General features: G+C 47.3%; 1 protein-coding gene across 1 annotated transcript in view; it reads left to right on the top strand.

The window, feature by feature from the left end:
* Positions 1 to 7,854: 7,854 nt before the first annotated feature.
* Positions 7,855 to 19,254, top strand: part of NFATC1 (nuclear factor of activated T cells 1) — a 137,617-nt gene continuing 126,217 nt past the window's right edge. Inside the window, exon 1 of the mRNA XM_035126468.3 lies at positions 7,855 to 8,439. Coding sequence (XP_034982359.2) covers positions 8,421 to 8,439 — 19 coding nt within the window. The 5' untranslated portion in view covers positions 7,855 to 8,420. The remainder of the gene's footprint in view (positions 8,440 to 19,254) is intronic.

Genomic DNA, 19,254 nt, shown 5'->3' with positions numbered 1-19,254 from the left:
GGACCTGCTCTGTTTAAGGCTTATAAACTGAACTGCTGGCCCAGACACGCCAATGACATTATAATAGGATGGGGATGGTTGATAAATTTCAGGAATGCTCCAGACTGTGAAAGGATTTGGATACACTTGGGAAATAGGCCAGTGTGCTGGAATTCACGATTACACAATGGAAGGGTTATGTATTAAAAGAAAACCGATAGCACGTTTAAATGGAAAGTTAATGAAACCTATAGACTGATGAGGGAATAAGAGTGAGCAACGATAAAAATAGTGAAGGGGTAACTGTGATAGAATAAGGAGCTATACAGTGATATGCACTGGTATAAACAAAGGAGCTAATTCTCAAGCAGGGAGAAGGCTGAGGTCATGTGGAATCTATGCTAAGCTATCGTTCAAAATAAGAGCAAATTGGAAGAGAGAGAAATCTTTCACAGAGCAATGAGTCTAGCTGAAAGATTGGCAATATTTCCCGAGGTATTTTTCTGTGGATTACTAACCCTGGCCATTAAAATAATGAGAGTAAATGGGGGGGACGGGACTAAAATATATATTTTAAGATTAAACATAAATATTTTAAGATTAAACATAAATGTTGGGTTATTGTTATTTACGCTGCTTCTGGCACTTGTGGGTTGCTGGGCCTTGTTTATCAAGGTTGTCTCTGCAATTATGAGAACTATGGGGGCATTACTGGCAGATTTGTGACTCTACAAAACTGGAACTTTAAATGGAAGGATCCAGCTGATTTGAGATCCTGCTCTTGGGCTAGTTGAGAAAATGATAGAAACATTGGCTGAGCAACCATGGGGAAGTGCTATTCCAGGTGGGAGATTCTTTAGCTACCCAGAGAGGAAGTTCTTGAAAGAAGAGGCACTGCTGCCTAGCCTGGGGCATTTTGTCCTGAAATTTTTAATGCCCTTGTTGCTCTGCTGCAGGATGCAGAAACTTCTAGTCTGTCTGGCATTACCCAGCATGGGAACCTCTAGCTTAGGGATGGAGAAACTTTGGCCTGTCAGCTGTTGTTGGACTACAACTCCCATCAGCCTTGACCACTGGCCATGCTGGATTGAGCTTATTGCAGTTGTAGTCTAGCAGCATCTGGAGGGCCACTAGAGGGACATCCCTAGTCTACTCTTCAAGTCACTGGGTCCTGCCAAGTGTGGCTTAGTACACACCATATATTTAAAGCACATTTGAAGCACACACATTACACCCAAAGAATCCTGGGAACTGTAGTTTGTTAAGAGTGCTGCAACTGTAGCTCTCTGGGGGGGTAAATTACAGTTCCTCAAAATATTTGGTGGAGGGTAAAATAAATGTTTGGTGTGCACAGCCTGTGTTTGTATCCCATATATCAGTACACCCCTCAGAGAGCTACAGTTCCAGCACTCTTAAAAAACTACTTGTCTGACCTAACCATCCTTAGCTCCTGAGGTTTAGGCCCCCATTTGCCATCTCCTTAAATTTAATATAAGGCTCTTAGGGAAAGATGACATCCGTTTCTTGAATATACTCTCAGCCAGATTAGTGATTCTGTGCTAAGGTTGGACAATGCTGCACCTCAATCCAGCAACCTTTTCTCACTCTTATCCACCCTCAGGAGGGTTGATTGCCTCTTGTGCTTGGCCATAAAGTAAAGGTAATCAGTAGGCTTGTAGAAACCAAGAAGAATCATACAGAAATATTAAATCGGTAGGAAAACTGATGGTGGTGGAGTGAGGGGGGGGGGGTTGGCACTTATATGCTAATGAAAGTCCCAAAGCCAAAATAGATTAATTAGTTAGATGGCCTGGAACTTAAACATACACCCACTCAACCCCCCCCCCCCCAAAATTTGGGTGTACAGTTTGGAAGCCATGATCATAAAGCTATAAAACTAAACTTATAAGTGACTAGGACACAGCCAACCTGAATTTGAAAAGGCAATTCCCACCCCCACCCCGAAATAAAGTTCAAAGCGCTTCATTTACATGATCTCTTTAATCTTCACAGCAACCCTGTGTAGTAAAACCATCGTTTAATGATACATTTCTGTTATATGCATTATTCCTTTTATATGCATTATTCCTTTTAGCATTCCTTTTAGCATTAAAAGAGGAAGGGATATAGTAATAATGTGATTTCTGTATAATTATTACGACATGATGATGACATTTTTATTGTTGTTATTACCATATTGTAGATTGGGAGACTACTGGGTTGAAGGACTCTAGGTTTTTTGGCATGCTTAGTGTGTGCTGTGGAAAGATTTGAATCTGGAACTTCCTGGTGCCTAGTCTGTACACTATACTTTTAGGCATAGCTGCCAAATTATCCCTTATTTTAAGGGATTTCCCCTTATGCTGAATAGGCTTCCTCACGAGAAAAGGGAAAACTTGGCAGCTATGCTTTTAGGTGATGCCAGGCCTTTTGCACACACCAGGTGGAATGAGTTCCCTTTTCCACCCTTTGAATTCTACTGATTTTCCAGGTTGTTGTGAAGCACAGGGATGTGCTTTTGGGGAAAGCCACTGGGCACATAGAACCAAGTTCTCCACTTCCTTAGATGTGGGCCATAATGCTGCCAGCTCCTGACCTGCATTGGCTGTGGTCACTGTGTTACCTAGCGCAGCTCTCCCCACAGCAAGGCAGTGAGGAGAGACATATATAATATGCCATATATTTCCCTGCTGTGCTTAAAGGAGGCACACACCTTCTCCCGCTGACTTGCAGGGCCCCGGTTCTTTCAATCCATCCGGACGAAGGGTGGCGAAGAAATGTTTTAAATAAATAGGAAGGTAAAGGAGGGGTCCTTGATGAATGCAGAGCATTATTCCCGCTCCAGCATCAGGGCTCGGCTGTCCCAATGCAGAGAGGTCACAGAAAGTGCACCTGACACTCTTTTGAGGGTTGCCTTTGGCCTGAAGGGAGGTGGGAAACAGCCGTGGGGCCTGTGTCCTGGAAACGCCAAATTAAATTAAAGCCGATTGTATCCAAAACAATGGTGTGTGGGATTCCTCCAGTTGATTCAGGCAGGTTATTTATTTCTTAACGACTACTACATGCCTTCTGGTGGAAAACTTGGAACAGGCCTCTCTCTCTCTCTCTATTTGTGTGTTGTTCTTTCAGGGCACCTCTCCGTAGCTGGCATCTTCAAGCAGCGTAGGGGTGAAATTGCTACAGTCCAGCCACTGAAACAACAGGCCCGACTAAAAATAGGCTTGTTTTTCGGTACTAAAAGCTCCCTTGTAACTTTGTTAGTCATCACCAGTCCCTAAAATAAAGTCAGGTTCGCAGCCTCTCCTGGTAGCGCTTGTAAACAAACTTCAGGAGACGAGAGAGAGAGAGAGAGAGAGAGGGAGAAGCAGAAGGCGGGAGGAGACAGCTTCCCTCAGCTTGGTGGCGGGAACAGCGGCGGCGGCGGCGGCGGCGTGGGGAGCCAGCGCTGGGGGCCGCCTGGGCCCAGCGAGCAAGCGGGAACATCTGGCGGTGGGGCCAGCTGCGCGCCGCAGCCCAGGCGGCCAAGGTTAGCTGGCTGCAGTTGCCGCTGCCGCCGCTGCTGCTCCCGCCGCCCTCCTCCTCCTCCTCCCTCGAAAACTCCCTCGGACTTGGAGCCGAGCCACGGTGGTCCAGGCAACGGCATTAAACAGGAGGCAACAGACTGGGGATTCCATCATTTCAGCGCCGGAGAAGCGGGAGGGAGAGCGAGCGAGCGAGCGCTCGCTGGAAGCAGACAGGAAAGGAGGAGGCAGGGAGGGAGGCAGGGAGGGAGGGAGCAGCTTTCATCCTCACTCAGCAGCCTGTCGGAGCTCAAGCGGGAAGCCTCCACATTCACGCGCTCGAGCGTGCGCACACACAAAATTCCCACCCGCGCGCCAGCCCTTGCCTCAGAGCCAGCGCGGGGGCTGGTGTGTGGAGGGGGGGCTCGAGGAAGAGGGAAGGAGGCGGAGAGAGGATTTGGGTGGCTTCTGACGGGACGGAGGCGCGCGCGTGGGGCTGGCGGGGTGGGGTTTGCGTCGCTTTGGGCCGGCGTTGGCGAGGGCTGCTGTGGGGAAGACGGCTTTATTGCGCACGTGCGTGTGTGTGTTGTGGTGGCATGGAGGAAACCTAGGGAGCTGTTTTCCATCGAATTACAGCTTTGGGGGGGGGGGACACTCGCAGCGGCTCTCCGCGGTTTCAGATTGTGTGTGTGTGTTGCTTCTCTCACAGCCCAACTGGAGACGGCAGGGATGGAAGCCGTGCTCTTTGCGTGTCAGCCAGGCATGTGCTGCTGTGCAGCTTAACTACGGCCCCTCCCGCAAGGGATGGTTCCCCCCCTACTCCCCAAAATGCAGCCCTGTTTCCATTCAAAGTGACGACTATAGCAGCAGGAGGCGTCCAGCACCCATGCGGTGCTTCCGTAGGGCACCGTGTTGAGGATGAACAGCGCGCGCGCTCAACTTTCCCTTAGCGCATACTTTTCACCGGGATAAAAGCCGCCCCCGTCGCGTGCGCCACTTTCCTACAGCTTGATTGCGTGTGTGCGCGCGCCGCTGGATGCGTGAACATGGAAGCACCGCTCGGGGGTATTAGATCCGTGATGGCCCCTTCGCATCGCTTGGTGTTCCGATCGAATGCTCTCCTGCTGGGAACATTGATACCATGTGTGGATACTTTTTCTGGTCAGCTGTGGGGAGAAAAACAGAAATAAACTCCACAAGCTCCCCCCAAAAAACTTCCACCAAATATAGACCTCCATAGCCTTAAACAATTCATTAACTCCTCTGCCTCCACATGTATTCCCACCTCGGGTTTTTTTTTTAAAAGTACGATTCATTTTGGGGGGTGGGGGAAACACCTCGGTAGGCTGTGGATGTCTTTCCATGCCTGCACACGATGCTATAAGAATGTGGTATGCCCAGGGGCGATCTACTATAGAAAGAATGAAGCTTGAACTACAGGGCCCCTAATCCTCAAATTGATTATTATTTTGTTGTTATATTGTGTATATTTCAACAATCCCAAAGTCTGAGAGTCAGTAGCGCAGATGTTGTAAAGGTGTGGTGATCTGTCATGGAACAACCCCACTGAAGAAGACAACGGTGGTTACCCAGACCTCATTACTGGTTGCGAAGGGCCCCCCAGCAAGCTTCAGGACCACGAAAATGTAGGTCCTCCACTGGGTATATCCAGGTCCGCAGTGCAAAGACCAGGGTGCCAACTCTTGCTTCTGCGGTGGTAGCGAATACCCGGGCAAATGCTGCGCTTCTGTAGACGCACGCGTGTCGCTGCAGTGGTCTGTGTCAAGAGGAGATAGACATTTCCTGCTTCGCCTCCGTATATTTGATTGAAGTCCGGCACATCCCGCTGTGCTCGGAACATCCGCACGTCTACTTGGAGACGTGTGAGCGTGCATGCCTGTGTACCAGAGCGCATCGTGGTTGCGGGTCCGCAGGCGCTAAGTGTCAACAATTCTCCTTTTTCTGTCTCTCCTCCCCCCCCCCTTGTCCCTTCAACCCCAGCTCTGGAAATGTACCCCTACGATTTTAACGGCCAAGAGGAGCGGAATAAATGCTAGATCAAAATACATGCAGGTTGAGCGAACTGAACCCTAATCCTTCGCCCACGAGGCACCCTCCTGTTTCCTCTATATTTGAAGAAATAGCGCCGGTGGTTTCACTATGACGGGGAACTCCCCAAACTCCGAAAGCGTGTGGAAACTAAAACTCAAGGGATGGCCATTGCGCTCCGTTGCTAGAATCCATGCCTTGCGGCCAAAGGTCCTCTGCGCTCCAGGGAGAACCCCCTGCCAGAAATTCTGGAGAGCCACTCCTGCCAATCAATGTGAACGACCCTTGACTGGATGGATCAGTGTTTCGACTCACTAAAAGGAGGCTTCGTGTCATGTTCCTCCCACCAACACCCCTCCTTGGTTTTTCTTGCTCGTTTGTCCCCCAATTCCCTCCTACCCAACAAAGGGCGGGCGCGACCCTTCGTGCATCTCCGGATGCCATTCCCAGTTCAAGACCGGAAAGCGCCAAGCCGCCCAACAGTGGCAAAAGGGGAACAGAAAAACTAGGAAATGCCCCTATTGTATCGGGTCGGATTCTGTCCAGTGTGTAGTAGCAGAATCGTAGCAGTGGCATGATAATTAGACCGGCTGATGGAGCCACATATTGGGCACACATAACTTGGGTATCAAATGAGTTATACCTGTTGCCCACTCAAGAATTCGGGGTGGAACTGCAAAATCAGGAGGAGAAGGGCCCGTTGCAACGCTTCCGGATAGGAAGAGAGGTCGTAGAATCATAGAAACGTAGAGTTGGAAGGGACCTCGAAGGTCATCTAGTCCAAGCCCCTGCAAAACAGGAACATTTTGCGAGGCGTGGGTCTCGAACTCACGAGCCTGAGAAAGTCTAATCTCTACCAATCTTACTGAGCGCTCCTAACCTGAGAAACGTGGCAATATTGACTCGGGATCAACCCTACTGATTTCTGTGAAGGGTTTGTCAGCTTCTCACTCCCAGAGAAAGTCTCAAAAAGCGCATCGCGACGAGCCTCTTCCACCCAAACATATCCACAGGCTGAGCAAGCCTGTTTCCGCGCGCACGTGCTCGCCTTCGCTCTCCTTCCGAACTCAACTCTGCAAAGAACTCCTGCAGGAGCGCAAAAGCCGTGAGCGTGGGGAGGGCCGTGCGGCGCCCCTTCTTTCGGAGATCTCTCTCGCTACACTAGAATTTCACTGACGTTGTGAAGCACTTAGGAGTCTCGAGCTCGTATGGGGAGGAAACCGCCCCAGAAGTTACGCTAAGCTCTGTCTGAGGTCCGTGCCAAATGTAGCACGTTTTCAGCAGTTCCCGAACACAAATAACCGGCTTCTTCTTATTCACTGAGTCGGCATAGCTTCCTTTCCCCCCAGACAAATGGAGTGTTGTGAAGTAGATTTACAGGGTGGTGGTTGTTATTTTTATTCATGCGCCCGAGATTTTAACCGCCCAGATCTTCTTTTTGTCAACTCCAGCGAGGAATTATACCCAAAATTTAAATTTTGGCAAATCAAGAGCCGCAGTGAGTGATATAATGAAAAACGCTCGGCGGGAAAGGATTGAATTAACAGAAGGCTTGAACGATACCAAAGCCCAGCATACTATTTGGGCCCTTCATAAAAAGTTATCGCAGCCTTTACTTTCAAGTGCCACAGTGCATTGTGTGTGTGTGTGTGTGTTTTGCTTTAAAGAGGGAGGAGCTGTAAACGCGCCACTTCACTCCTCCCGGGCTGATTTTGCCATTTCAAAACAGCGCTGCTGAAATATTTACAGAATAAGACCCATCTCAATAAATCTCAGTTATCGAAACTAACTCTACGGAGTCTGTTAGTAATTTAGCAGAATGGGATTTTCCTTCCTGATGCTTGCCAGTTGATGCTCTTTTCCAAATTTCCACAGCGGGGGAAGCCTGAGATCCCCCCCCTTTTCTCAGCCTAATGATTTCAACATGCGTAGTCCCTCTCCGCTGCTCTCTCCAGCCCCTCTTCCTCCCACCTTTATTGATCTGCGGCTCACATTTCTCAGACACCAGGTCCCCCGCGCACCCAACTTCGGGGATAGATAGATAGAATCGGTTAGGTGGGTGCTCTGGGTCGCAGCCTCGACGGTGGCGAAGATCTGCCTGCTCAGCAGATTCCGGTGGAGGTGGAGCGGAGCGAGAGTGGGGTCCTCCTCTAGGACTTTTCTTCCAGCTTGCAGCGCTCTTCTCTGCTGGCCTGGCTGGTTGACTCCTTCGTCAGGCAGCTGAGAGGAGCTCTCAGGACCCGTGACATCACGGGGCTCTGGGCGGAGAGAGGGGCTGGGAGGGGGAAGGAGGGAGGGGGGTGTTTTCCAGCTTTAAAAAGGCAGCAGTCACCGAGCAGCCGTGCGTCAGAGAGAGACTTAGAGACTCTGCAAACTTTCCTGATCAAAATAAACCCCGGCCCTGAATAAGACACCAGGAGAAGGGAGGGAGAGCGCGTGTGAGTAACTTCCTAAGCGCTCTCTCTCGCTCCTCTTTGGGGCAGGATCCCTTGCGCCTGCCCTTACCACCCCTCCTTCCCTTCCCTTCTCTCCCCACGTCCCACTCAACGCTAATTTCAATGTCATCTGCTTAGGATCCAGCTTTATTCTGTTAAACCCCCCCCCCCCCCCAGTGCGCGCCTTTGGCTTTCCAAATTCCGTGGCAAGAGGGAAACACCAGCTTGGAGTCTCCATTTAATACCTTTGGAGACGCGCGCTGTGCTACGTGGGCGTGAAGACACGCGCGCGAGAGAGGATCTACCTTCTTCCCTCTGCCTCCACCTCACTTTCTCTCTTTTTGTGCTGAGCGGATGCCAAGCGGCGACCCTCTGAGCCAAATCCTCTTGGCGCCTCGAGATCCAGCCCAGTGGTGAAAGGGAAACTTTCGGTGCGCGTCCGTCCCATCGCAGAAGCATGAAATCGGCAGAAGAAGGTAAAGTACCGCTCGTGGCTCGCTCTCCCCGAGCCGCTTTCTCCCGCTTTCTCCTCTCCCCATGCAGATTTTTCTTTGCCTTTTCTGACATTTTTGCTGCTGTTGCTTCTGTGGAGAGCCGCGCCAAGGGAAACCCGGGCAGGCGCCGGGCTGTGTGCGCGCGTGTGTGCGCGCGTGCGCGTGTCTCTCTCTCTCTGTGTACCGGCAGGAGGGCCTGGCTGGCGGCTGCGCTTGGGAGGAGGGAAGCGGTGTCCCCCTGGTGTTTCCCCAAAGCAGCCTTCAGTTTTTTTTCTCCTCCTCCTTTTTCGTTTTGCCTGCTGCGACTTCTTGCCAATAGGTGTCTCCTCTCCCTCTCTGAACTTGGCCTTGGGCGCTGCGAGATCCTTGAGCTCAAGGCGGAGAGGGAGAGGCTGCCCCCCCCACTCTTTTAATTTTTATTCTAAGGGGCATCGCCGGAGTCCCTTGGGGTGGGCTGGCTGACTATCTGCCGGCTGATGCGTGTGGGCAGGCGCCTTGCTTACGCGGGATGTGCAACAGAGCAATGCTTATGGGAGCCGGTGGAAAGGGATCGGAGGGGTGGAGCAGCCTCCTTCTGAAACCAAAGGAATCCCAGGACACAGTGGAGTTCTCAGAGTATGCGGCTGCCTCTGTGCATTGTGCGCGCCGATATTTTACAGAGTTAACAGTGTGCAGAACCAATCCAGCCCTTCAAATTACTTCTAACCACTAAATGCTAGCATTTAATAGCGCCGGCTGGGGTAGGAGGAAGCCGAGGTCTGACAGAGCACACACCCTGCTCTAATTAAAACCGTTTTACCGTTCTCGATTTCTAAAGTCTAGGAATACTTTCAAACCTTAAGAAAAAACGCTAGTCTCCTCCCCTTCCCGAACTTCTTTCAAAAATGGTCTGTTTCCTTGGTTCGGCTACCTCCATCTTTCTCCCCTCCCTGTTGTCTTGTTGTGGAGATTCAAGAAACTTTAATAAAATGGCCTTTGGATAAACTGCATTGCAGAAAAGCAAAGTGTGCATGCACACGAAAGCTCATACCAAAATAAAAACTTAGTTGGTCTTTAAGGTGCTACTGAAGGAATTTTTTTATTTTGTCACTGTTCTAGAGTACAGTAGTTCTATGGGCTTCCTTAAGATTCCAAAACAACTGGTTTCGTGGGAAGTTGCCTTATAGCAATTCAGAATGCTTGGTCCATCTAGCTTAGCACTGTCTACCTACATGGACTGGCAAAGACTCTCTCAAGGTTGCCAGGAAAGGCTTTTTGCCAGCCCTACCTGGAGATGCCAGGTATATTGAACATGAGACTTTCTGCACGGAAAGCATGTGGTCGACCACTGAACTGCAACACTTCCCAGAAGAACGTAACAGTGTTCTATTTATTTCATATAATTTTTATATTGCTTGCTCAAAGAAGTAAAAGAATAAAATGACAAAACCAGTTTAAACCACCATTTAAAACATCAAAATAATTAAATTCAGCAGTAAGTGATAAAACAGATCAATACACATGTAAACTTTCTACATGTCTGGGTAGGGTTGTCTAAACAGAAACATTTTTTCCAAGCACTGGAAACAGTGAAGGCGCCTTACCTGATGCCAAACGGCAGCGATTTTCAGTAACCCCACCTTACAAACCAGTTAAACCGCTAGAGCAATTGGATTTAAACACAACCCTATGCATATTCACTCAGAATTCATGGTCATGGTCAATAGGGCTTCTTCCCAAGTAAGTATGCAAAAGATTGCACCCTTCACTTTCACTCCACTTTTTATAACATCTCTGTTAAAGGCAACAGGTAAGGAGCTACACCCTAGACCTGAACATTTGCTACCTTAGTGCATAGCTGCCAAGTTTTCCCTTTTCTCACGAGGAAGCCTATTCAGCATAATGGAATTTCCCTTAAAAAAAAGGAATAACTTGGCAGCTATGCCTTAGTGACCATCATAGGATTTACTTCAAATTAATGTGGAATGCACTTTTGCACAGGGGTGCCTACGATTGTACTCTTACTTGCAAGTGATTCCTGATGCTCCGAAGGGAAATCAGCTCAATGGAAAGCTGCAAGTCAGAGCATGCTTACTCAAAAGTCATCCCAACTGATCTCATTGGGACTTACGCCTGAGAGAATACGTTTAGGATCAAGGTCCAATGAGGCTCATTTCATGATTAGGATTAGGGGGAAATTAGTTTAAAGTGCTTCAGTTTCCAAATAGTCTGTTGAATGACAATTAAAGGAGCAATCCAATGCACAAGAAACGGACACGAAGGAAGACAGTGTAAGTTCAACCGGCGTAAAGTTACGCCAGCTCCAACCTCATTCAGCAGCTGAGTTGCTCCTGGGTTGGCAGGTCATGTGACTGAGCTGAACAGTCTTAGGTTCCCTCCTAAATCTCACTCCCACCACTACCCCAGCCCCTCTTTGGGGACTTATACTGGCCTCAGCTCAGCTGGCTGAGCCTGGACTGAGCTGGCATGAACAAGTTAATTGAGTCATATATTCTGCAGAGCCAGGGAATATCATCTGAGCCTGGCTGTCTGAACCAGAGATCCACTGCATCTGAAGCTGCTCATCTCATAGGATTGCCCCCTTAAGTGTACTATTGCAATAGGGTGGTGCTGTGGTCTAAACCACAGATCCTAGGGCTTGTTGATCGGAAGGTTGGTGGTTCAAATCCCTGTGACAGGGTGGGCTCCCATAGCTCGGTCCCAGCATCTGCCAACCTAGCAGTTTGAAAGCACGTCAAGTGCAAGTAGATAAATAGGTACCACTCTGGCGGGAAGGTAAACAGCATTTCCGTGTGCTGCTCTGGTTCGCCAGAAGCAGCATAGTCATGCTGGCCACATGACCTGGAAGCTGTACGCAGGCTCCCTTGGCCAATAAAGTGAGATGAGCGCTGCAACCAGAGTCGTTCGCAACTGGACCTAATGGTCAGGGGTCCCTTTACCTTTTACTGTGCAGTAGCCAACTATTTTAAAAGGCAGGAAGAAGCAAATGTCACCTCTAAATTGCCTTAAATAATAGATCAAGACAATTCTTTCATACCATGAACATTCAAAAAAACCAATTATCACTTGATATACTAATATGTAAACTATGTATTTAAAGTTATTGGAGTATTATATCATATGGTCATATATTGCATGGGGGTGCCAACTTGAACAAAATATTGGCCGGGAGGGCAGGTAACTCCTGCTCCACATAATCAATTACAAGACACAGCACACTTGCACACTATTTGAAAGGCAATGACCATTAACTTTGGTGGGCCCTGCCCCCCTCAAATATTATATGAGGAGGCAAAGGGCCCTCAGCCTCCAGGAGTTGGTTCCTATGTATTACATAGATCAGTGTTTCCCAACCAGTGTGCCTCCAGATGTTTTGGGACTACAACTCCCATCATTCCTGACCACTGGTCTTGCTAGCTAGGGATGATGGGAGTTGTAGTCCCAAAACATCTGGAGGCACACTGGTTGGGAAACACTGACATAGATAGCTAATGATTCTGCACAGTACTATATTGTATAGAAAGAGCTATCACTGTTCCTTTTAAAAAATGAGATCTTCCTTTGAGCTGTAACTTATTTTTTATAATGCCACCTCTACTTCAATGGGACCTGCTCCTGTGAATATAGGAGTGAAGCCCTCTATCTGTTTAGGCAAGTGAAATGAACTTCACAGCTTCTTGCATGAGACTTAGCACAGCTCTGAATATCTTTGTAATATTTCAAGCTTTCTTTTTTCAAATAAGGCTTCTGGCTTGAAATAACCTTTGCTTTGATATGTGTAGTGTTCCTAAAAAAAATGATGCCAAGACTTAAGTCTGTGGGCTCATTTACACCAGCCTTCTACAACATGGTACCTTCCAGATGTTTTGGACTCCAGCTCCCATCAACCCTGACCATTGGGTATTGATGACTGGGGCTGATGGAAGTTGGAGTGCAACAAGACCTAAAGGCTACCAGGCTGAGGAAGGCTGAAAACACAATCATGTTAACTGACATTCATCGTGATTTTCACGGAAGATCTAAGTTACAGATGTTTGCTTGAGATGGCTGAGTAGCTCCCTTTATAGCTGCATACCCTCTGTTGTACATCACTGTTTGGTATATGATTGTCTGCATTCTCCTTTGGAAGGCCTGTACAGTTTTGAACCATTAAAATGAGCTCAATAAACCTTCCCAATTGTCACTGTCTGCCTAGAACTGCAAAGCTTGGGGATGGTCTGATAGTTTGCTGGTGCTCAGCTTGGCCAATCATTAGTTGTGCAGGCTTCTCCCTCAGGCTTGTACGCATATGAAGCCATTAAATCAAGGAAAACATGACAACTGGCACATATATTTGCATGTTGGCTAACAGAGGTTTAAAGGCTGCCAGGAAAGAAGAAAGACAATAGCTTCTAGTGCAGTCAAAATGGCTGAACAGAAGATAGAAAGACAAACAGTCAAATATTATACAAACGAGTCTATTTTCATCACATGTTGAGCACATAATTCCTGCCTGTGATGTAGCTGTTAAAAGCAAAAGCTCCTTGCTGGAAGCACAACTATGTGACCCCCTAGTTCTTGGGTATGCAATAAGTTTGATCCATTGACCTTAGGTATTTCAAGACCCACTGAAGTATTTCAAGCAATATTTGCTGCACAAACTTTGTAAAATGATGCTACAGGGGACTGGGATGCACTACTAGCAGCAAACAACACTGGGCTGCAGCTTCCCGTTTTTTTTTTTTTTGTTAGAGTTCCCCAGATTGCTTTACTCTGTGCGCCAATTCCAGCAACACATTGCTCTCTACTAGCCCTTTGTCTCTTTTTAACACGACAAAACTCTAATCTAATAATGAACCTAAGAGGACTTTTAAAATCACTTTGGTTCTTGATGAAGTCGTTGGCTACAGTGTCCAAAACCTTCTCTGCATTTTAATGCTGCAACAGTTTCATTTGTTTCCTCACAATGAGACTCTCTAGCTTGCGTGGGTATATTTGCATGCTCACTTGGTTGTTGTTGGCTCAGTGTTTTTAGTGCTCAGCAGATCTCTTCGATTCATCCTGCAAACAGCCTGAACCAAATATGATCCGGCAAGCATATGTTGCTAAGTCACCTATGCATGTCACACTTCTGTTTGAGAGATGCTAAATATTATCACCAACTTTCAAAAGAAGCAAAAGCTTTCCCCCTTTCTCATTAACTTACGTCTCAACTTTGGACATACCGTACTGGTATGTCTCCTATGCAGGTAGAGATGAGTGCAGAATGAAATTGCAGCAACCTCATAGTTATGCCTGCTTTGCAGGTGCGTGAATTGTGGAGGGCATTTAGGCAAAATTGTCCCAAGACTTGCTTAACTCACTGAGGCAGCCGTATCTCTCTTATAAATTATTTTTTTCTTTTGATTTTTCTTTAAAAGACTCCATGATGGTTTGCAAAATCTAGCGGGTGCAGGGAATGATCAGTGCTTCACTGGAGAAAGGGGAAGTACCACTTGCCTTGAAGGAGTCTGTGGCGCATCCCCTCCTTAAAAATACTTCCTTGGACCCAGATGTGTTGAATCATTATTGCCTAGTGACTAATATCCCCTTTTGGGGGTAAGGTGCTCAAGAGGATTGTAGCAGCCGGTGGGTCCCACCACTGGGAAGCCTCCTGCCTATTGTCCTGCCTGTTCATAACACCAGGAAGGCTGGGAAAGGCCTCTGGCTGAAAACTTGGAGGGTCAGGGTTGACGATACAAGCTGCAGCAACCAATGACTCAGTATAAGACAGTTTCTCAAGTTCCCTGGGTAGACGGCCATTATTACCGCTTTGTTCCTGATATTCATTTAGTGTTCGTAGGCATCTTTGGGTTCTAAGAGCTGCATGGCACAACAGTTTTCCGAAAATTGCTTCCAATATTTCATTGTCTGTTTCTGTACTCACTTGTTTCCATAGATGAATCTTGTTCAATGGAAACACACACGCATGTGCGCACACATACACTGCGAACATAAATTCTTACTGTATTTTGACCTTAACTTTCAGATATGGGTGCAGTATTTGGGGGTGAGGCTTCTTCAGTTAAATGGAATGGGAGTTCCTGTGCCAGTAGTGGTGCTGTTGCGTTCCTTCACTTTTAAATATTTAAAACGAAGACTAGAAATCAAATTGACTAAAAACAGAATGAGAAAAGGGGAGAAACTGTGAGACAAAGGCGCTTATTCTCCCACCCTTCATTTATTTATTTCGGTTCCTCTCCTGCCCCCTCAAATTCCTATTAAAAAATTGCCATGATGATTCTGATCTTCCGGATGGTAGTTTAAAAACTGATGCCAAGTCCTTTAAAAAAATAATGCCCTGGTGATTCAGCCTAGCAAACTTTTAACAAACAGCTGGGAGCCAAGAAGAAATCGAAAGGCAGGGAAAGCTGGTACATTTCACAACATAGTTTGTCTTGCCAATCGGCGGTGCAGATGTGCCTCTTAAATCAACAACAACAACCTCTTTCATTCAAAGCCAGGTCTCACTCACTCACAAACACACCCTTGCCCAACATCAGAGTGCCTAGCTAGTTCCTTGTCAAGATGCCTGGGTAACATATTTGCTAAGAATGTTTGAAGAAACAGTGTAAAGGGGCCAGCAGTGACTGCCACCAGTTCAGTATCAGATTCTGCAAACTGCCAGGGGGGACGGACGGACCAGGAGCAGATGTTTGCCAGAGCAGTGTAAACCATAATAGAAAATGTGTAAGGCAATATAGTACTTTGTTATGGAAAGTAGGGAGAAGGGAGAAGCATACTGGATCTTATGGAAAAAAATTGTTTTTTTCCTGGCACTCTTTGATGGACTTTTCAGCCATCATCCTGGAAAATGGGATTCCCAGAGTCTATAGAGGAATACCATTTCCATAACTGCTTTTAAAAACTATTCCTTTGAAATATAGCCTTGAAGATCTGGGAGCTCCGTAGTGCTGGCTTCTGGGACGGTGAGGTCATTTGCATGTTGCAGACTTTAAAACTATCTTGGCTAAAGGGAAACACTGTATTTTTCAAGCAGGCAATTAAAGCCTTGTTTATAAAAAACCTCATTTTTAAAGATTTAATTACAAGCCAAGCAATGCAAATAACAGCTTCTTGTTAAAGGGGTGGGGGAAGCAACTACTTTGGGCTGTGGTCCTAAAGACACTTACTGTGCGGCACTCCCACTAAATTACTGGATCAGGGTTTACCAAACCTGGGTCTCAAGCTGTTTTTAGACTACAATTCCCATCAACCCTGACCACTGGTCCTGCTATCTAGAGATGATTGGCATTGTAGTCCAGCAGCAGCTGGAGACTTAAGTTTGGGAATCCCTGTACTGGATTATTCCAGAATTATTTCAGAGTGAGTGTGAGTACTGTCTGTGGGTGCTAGGAGCTAAAATTATAGACTGGAAGGGGTACAGGTCTGGTGAGCAATAGGAATATTGGTTGGAACATATGATCTTCATGTCTGCCCTAGTCTTTTGTTTATTGTTCTGGGCATTATTCTGGGCTTTAATTAATGACAGCACATTTTATAATGTGAAGTCCCAGTGTTTGGGAACATACATTTTAATTAGTACATTGTATGGATGTCTGTTGTTATTAAAATTCTTTTTTCTCGTGTGATTTATGTAATAATTGGCACCACTGGGTGGTAGTAATATGTGGTAATAATGATGACTGCTAATGCTATTCACTCTCCCCTCCCAGAAGATTGGTGATCCTTAGCAAATGGGGTGCCAGAAACAGCTTGAAGGGAAATGTATGTTTAGCCTGATCCACAAATCCCTTGAACTCAAGCTCTCAGATCTAAGCTGCACTAGTGTAATGGAAGCCAAAGACTTGAGTTGAACCGCTTTGTGGATCGCAACCTAGCAGCCCATTCCTAAAACTTGACTACTGCAAGGTCAGGCAGTGCAATCCCCCCCCCAAAAACCCAACCCCACCCCAAATACACCGTTACACAATGTAAGGACTAAAAAAAATGTACTGGGTGAGCTTAAAATAAGACCCAGCAGGTGAAGATTTGAAACCCAGGTTCAGCTGACCTTGGTTGCAACACAACTTGCTGTTATTTCATAGCATATGAACGCAACGTATCTGCAGGCAATTCCCCTTCCTTTCCCAGAGGGTCTTGTTGGTTGGAATCAAAAGTGGGGTGCTTGCAAGCTCTGGATCAGCTATTCTCACAATTGCCAGCCCACTCAGACAAGCAGCTGCCATTCATCCTCAAGGCTTCATCATGTGTCAGTCAGCCAAGAAGATACAAGTGCATCCTAATCAGTGTGCTCTGGGAAACTGGAAACTGTTGTCTGCCAGTGGAATGAAATACAAACCTTATCACTTGCCAGGTCCCCTGGTGACTGTATCAGACTTTTTTAGCTGAACCCCCCCCCATTCCTTCTGCCTTCCAAAAGGATGTGTTGTTTATGACATTAAGCCTAGTTAGCATGGGCGTAGGCAGGGGGGGCAGGAGGGGGCAGCTGCCCCCCCTAGAAGCAAAAAAATTAATGTATTTTACAGACCATAACCAGCACTTTTCCCCTCCAAAAACTGAAGTGGAAAGGGCTTTGCTTTAGCAAGAGCAGCTAAGTCTCCGCTTGCTGGGGGGGGGGGACACACAGCAGTAACAAAAACACATCAAATAAATAAAGCAAAGTGGCTACCAGTAGTTAAGCAGTTAAGACAATGGAGCATATATCCCCAGGCAAGATTCGATAGCTGACCATTTCACCCTATTGTTCTTAAGTGGGAGCTGTTAATGAGCATTCAGGAGCATTAAGAGTTCTATTGGCGATTTAATGAGGGTGCAGACTCAGGGGATTCAATTTGATTAAGGTGGCTCTGCAAGGCTAAAAAGAAGTGAATAAGAAAGGGGGGGGCTGTAGCTTTGACAGACACAGTGATGTTTATAAAAAGCATTGGTGTTCCAGTCTGCCCCTCCTCCTGCATCTGTATACTGTAAATCAGGGGTGGCCACCTCCCAAGAGACTCTGATCTACTCAGAGTTTAAAACTGGGGGTGATCTACCCCCTTTTGGGGGGTTCAGGTCAAAGCTGTTGAGTTTTTTTTAAAGGAAGGGAAGCCCTGTTTTTTGGGGTTTAGGTCAAACTTGTTGAGCTTCTTTTAGGAGGGAGGGAGGTCCATTTTTGTTTAGGGCTTCAGGTCATAGTTCAACTTTTTTGAGGGAGGAGGAAAATTTTGGGTGAGCTTTTTTTAGGGGTGCCAGTGACCTACCAGTGATCTACCACAGACATCCAGTGATCTACTGGTAGATCACAATCTACCTGTTGGACGTGCCTGCTGTAAATCAAGCAGAGAGAAAGCTGCTTACAAGGCTCCTGTACATGCAGAGTTCCAGCATCCCAGCGTCACCCAGAGGCACCCACAAATATGAGTTATCCCTCTCTCTATTTCTTCCTTCCTTCCCTCCCTCTTCCATCTTTAATAAAATACGGGGTGGGGGGGTGGGCAGATAAGCCCCACATAGAAAGCCCATCAACATGGGGGGATGACTCTTTCAAATACGGTATTTACCAGTAATTGGGCGGGGGGCACCTAGGCCTCTAGGAGTTGGATGCTATGCCTAGGAGTAGGACAATTCAAGAAAGCAGAATGATGCATATGCTATGGTAATATATCAATAGAATCATAGAATTGTAGTCGGAAGGGACCACAAGGGTCATCTAGTCCAACCCCCTGCAATGCAGGATTTTTTCCTAAGGTGGGGCTTGAACCATGGTTGAAATATTATGCTGATATGCAGCAACGCCTCGGAGCCGTCGTGGCTGCGGCCATGCCTTGCCCCGCCCTTGCCCGCCCTTCCACCCCCTCTCGCCTGCCCGACCCTCCTGTCCTCTTGCTGCAGAGTTCCAGCATCACAGCGTCATCCAGAGACACCCACAAATATGAGTTATCTCTCTCTCTATTTCTTCCTTCCTTCCCTCCCTCTTCCATCCTTAATAAAATACGGGGGGGGGGCAGATAAGCCCCACATAGAAAGCCCATCAACATGGGGGGATGACTCTTTCAAATACGGTATTTACCAGTAATTGGGGGGGGGCACCTAGGCTTCTAGGAGTTGGATGCTATGCCTAGGAGTAGGACAATTCAAGAAAGCAGAATGATGCATATGTTATGGTAATATATCAATAGAATCATAGAATTGTAGTCGGAAGGGACCACAAGGGTCATCTAGTCCAACCCCCTGCAATGCAGGATTTTTTCCTAAGGTGGGGCTTGAACCATGGTTGAAATATTATGCTGATATGCAGCAACGCCTCGGAGCCGTCGTGGCTGCGGCCATGCCTTGCCCCGCCCCTGCCCGCCCTTCCACCCCCTCTCGCCTGCCCGACCCTCCTGTCCTCTTGCTGCAGAGTTCCAGCATCACAGCGTCATCCAGAGACACCCACAAATATGAGTTATCTCTCTCTCTATTTCTTCCTTCCTTCCCTCCCTCTTCCATCCTTAATAAAATACGGGGGGGGGGGCAGATAAGCCCCACATAGAAAGCCCATCAACATGGGGGGATGACTCTTTCAAATACGGTATTTACCAGTAATTGGGGGGGGGGCACCTAGGCCTCTAGGAGTTGGATGCTATGCCTAGGAGTAGGACAATTCAAGAAAGCAGAATGATGCATATGCTATGGTAATATATCAATAGAATCATAGAATTGTAGTCGGAAGGGACCACAAGGGTCATCTAGTCCAACCCCCTGCAATGCAGGATTTTTTCCTAAGGTGGGGCTTGAACCATGGTTGAAATATTATGCTGATATGCAGCAACGCCTCGGAGCCGTCGTGGCTGCGGC

Source organism: Zootoca vivipara, chromosome 8 (genome assembly GCF_965207765.1).
Source record: "Zootoca vivipara chromosome 8, rZooViv2.hap1.1, whole genome shotgun sequence".
NCBI lineage: Eukaryota > Metazoa > Chordata > Lepidosauria > Squamata > Lacertidae > Zootoca > Zootoca vivipara.
The sequence above is the reverse complement of the archived record's forward strand: the minus strand, read 5'-3'. Positions and strand labels throughout refer to the sequence as shown.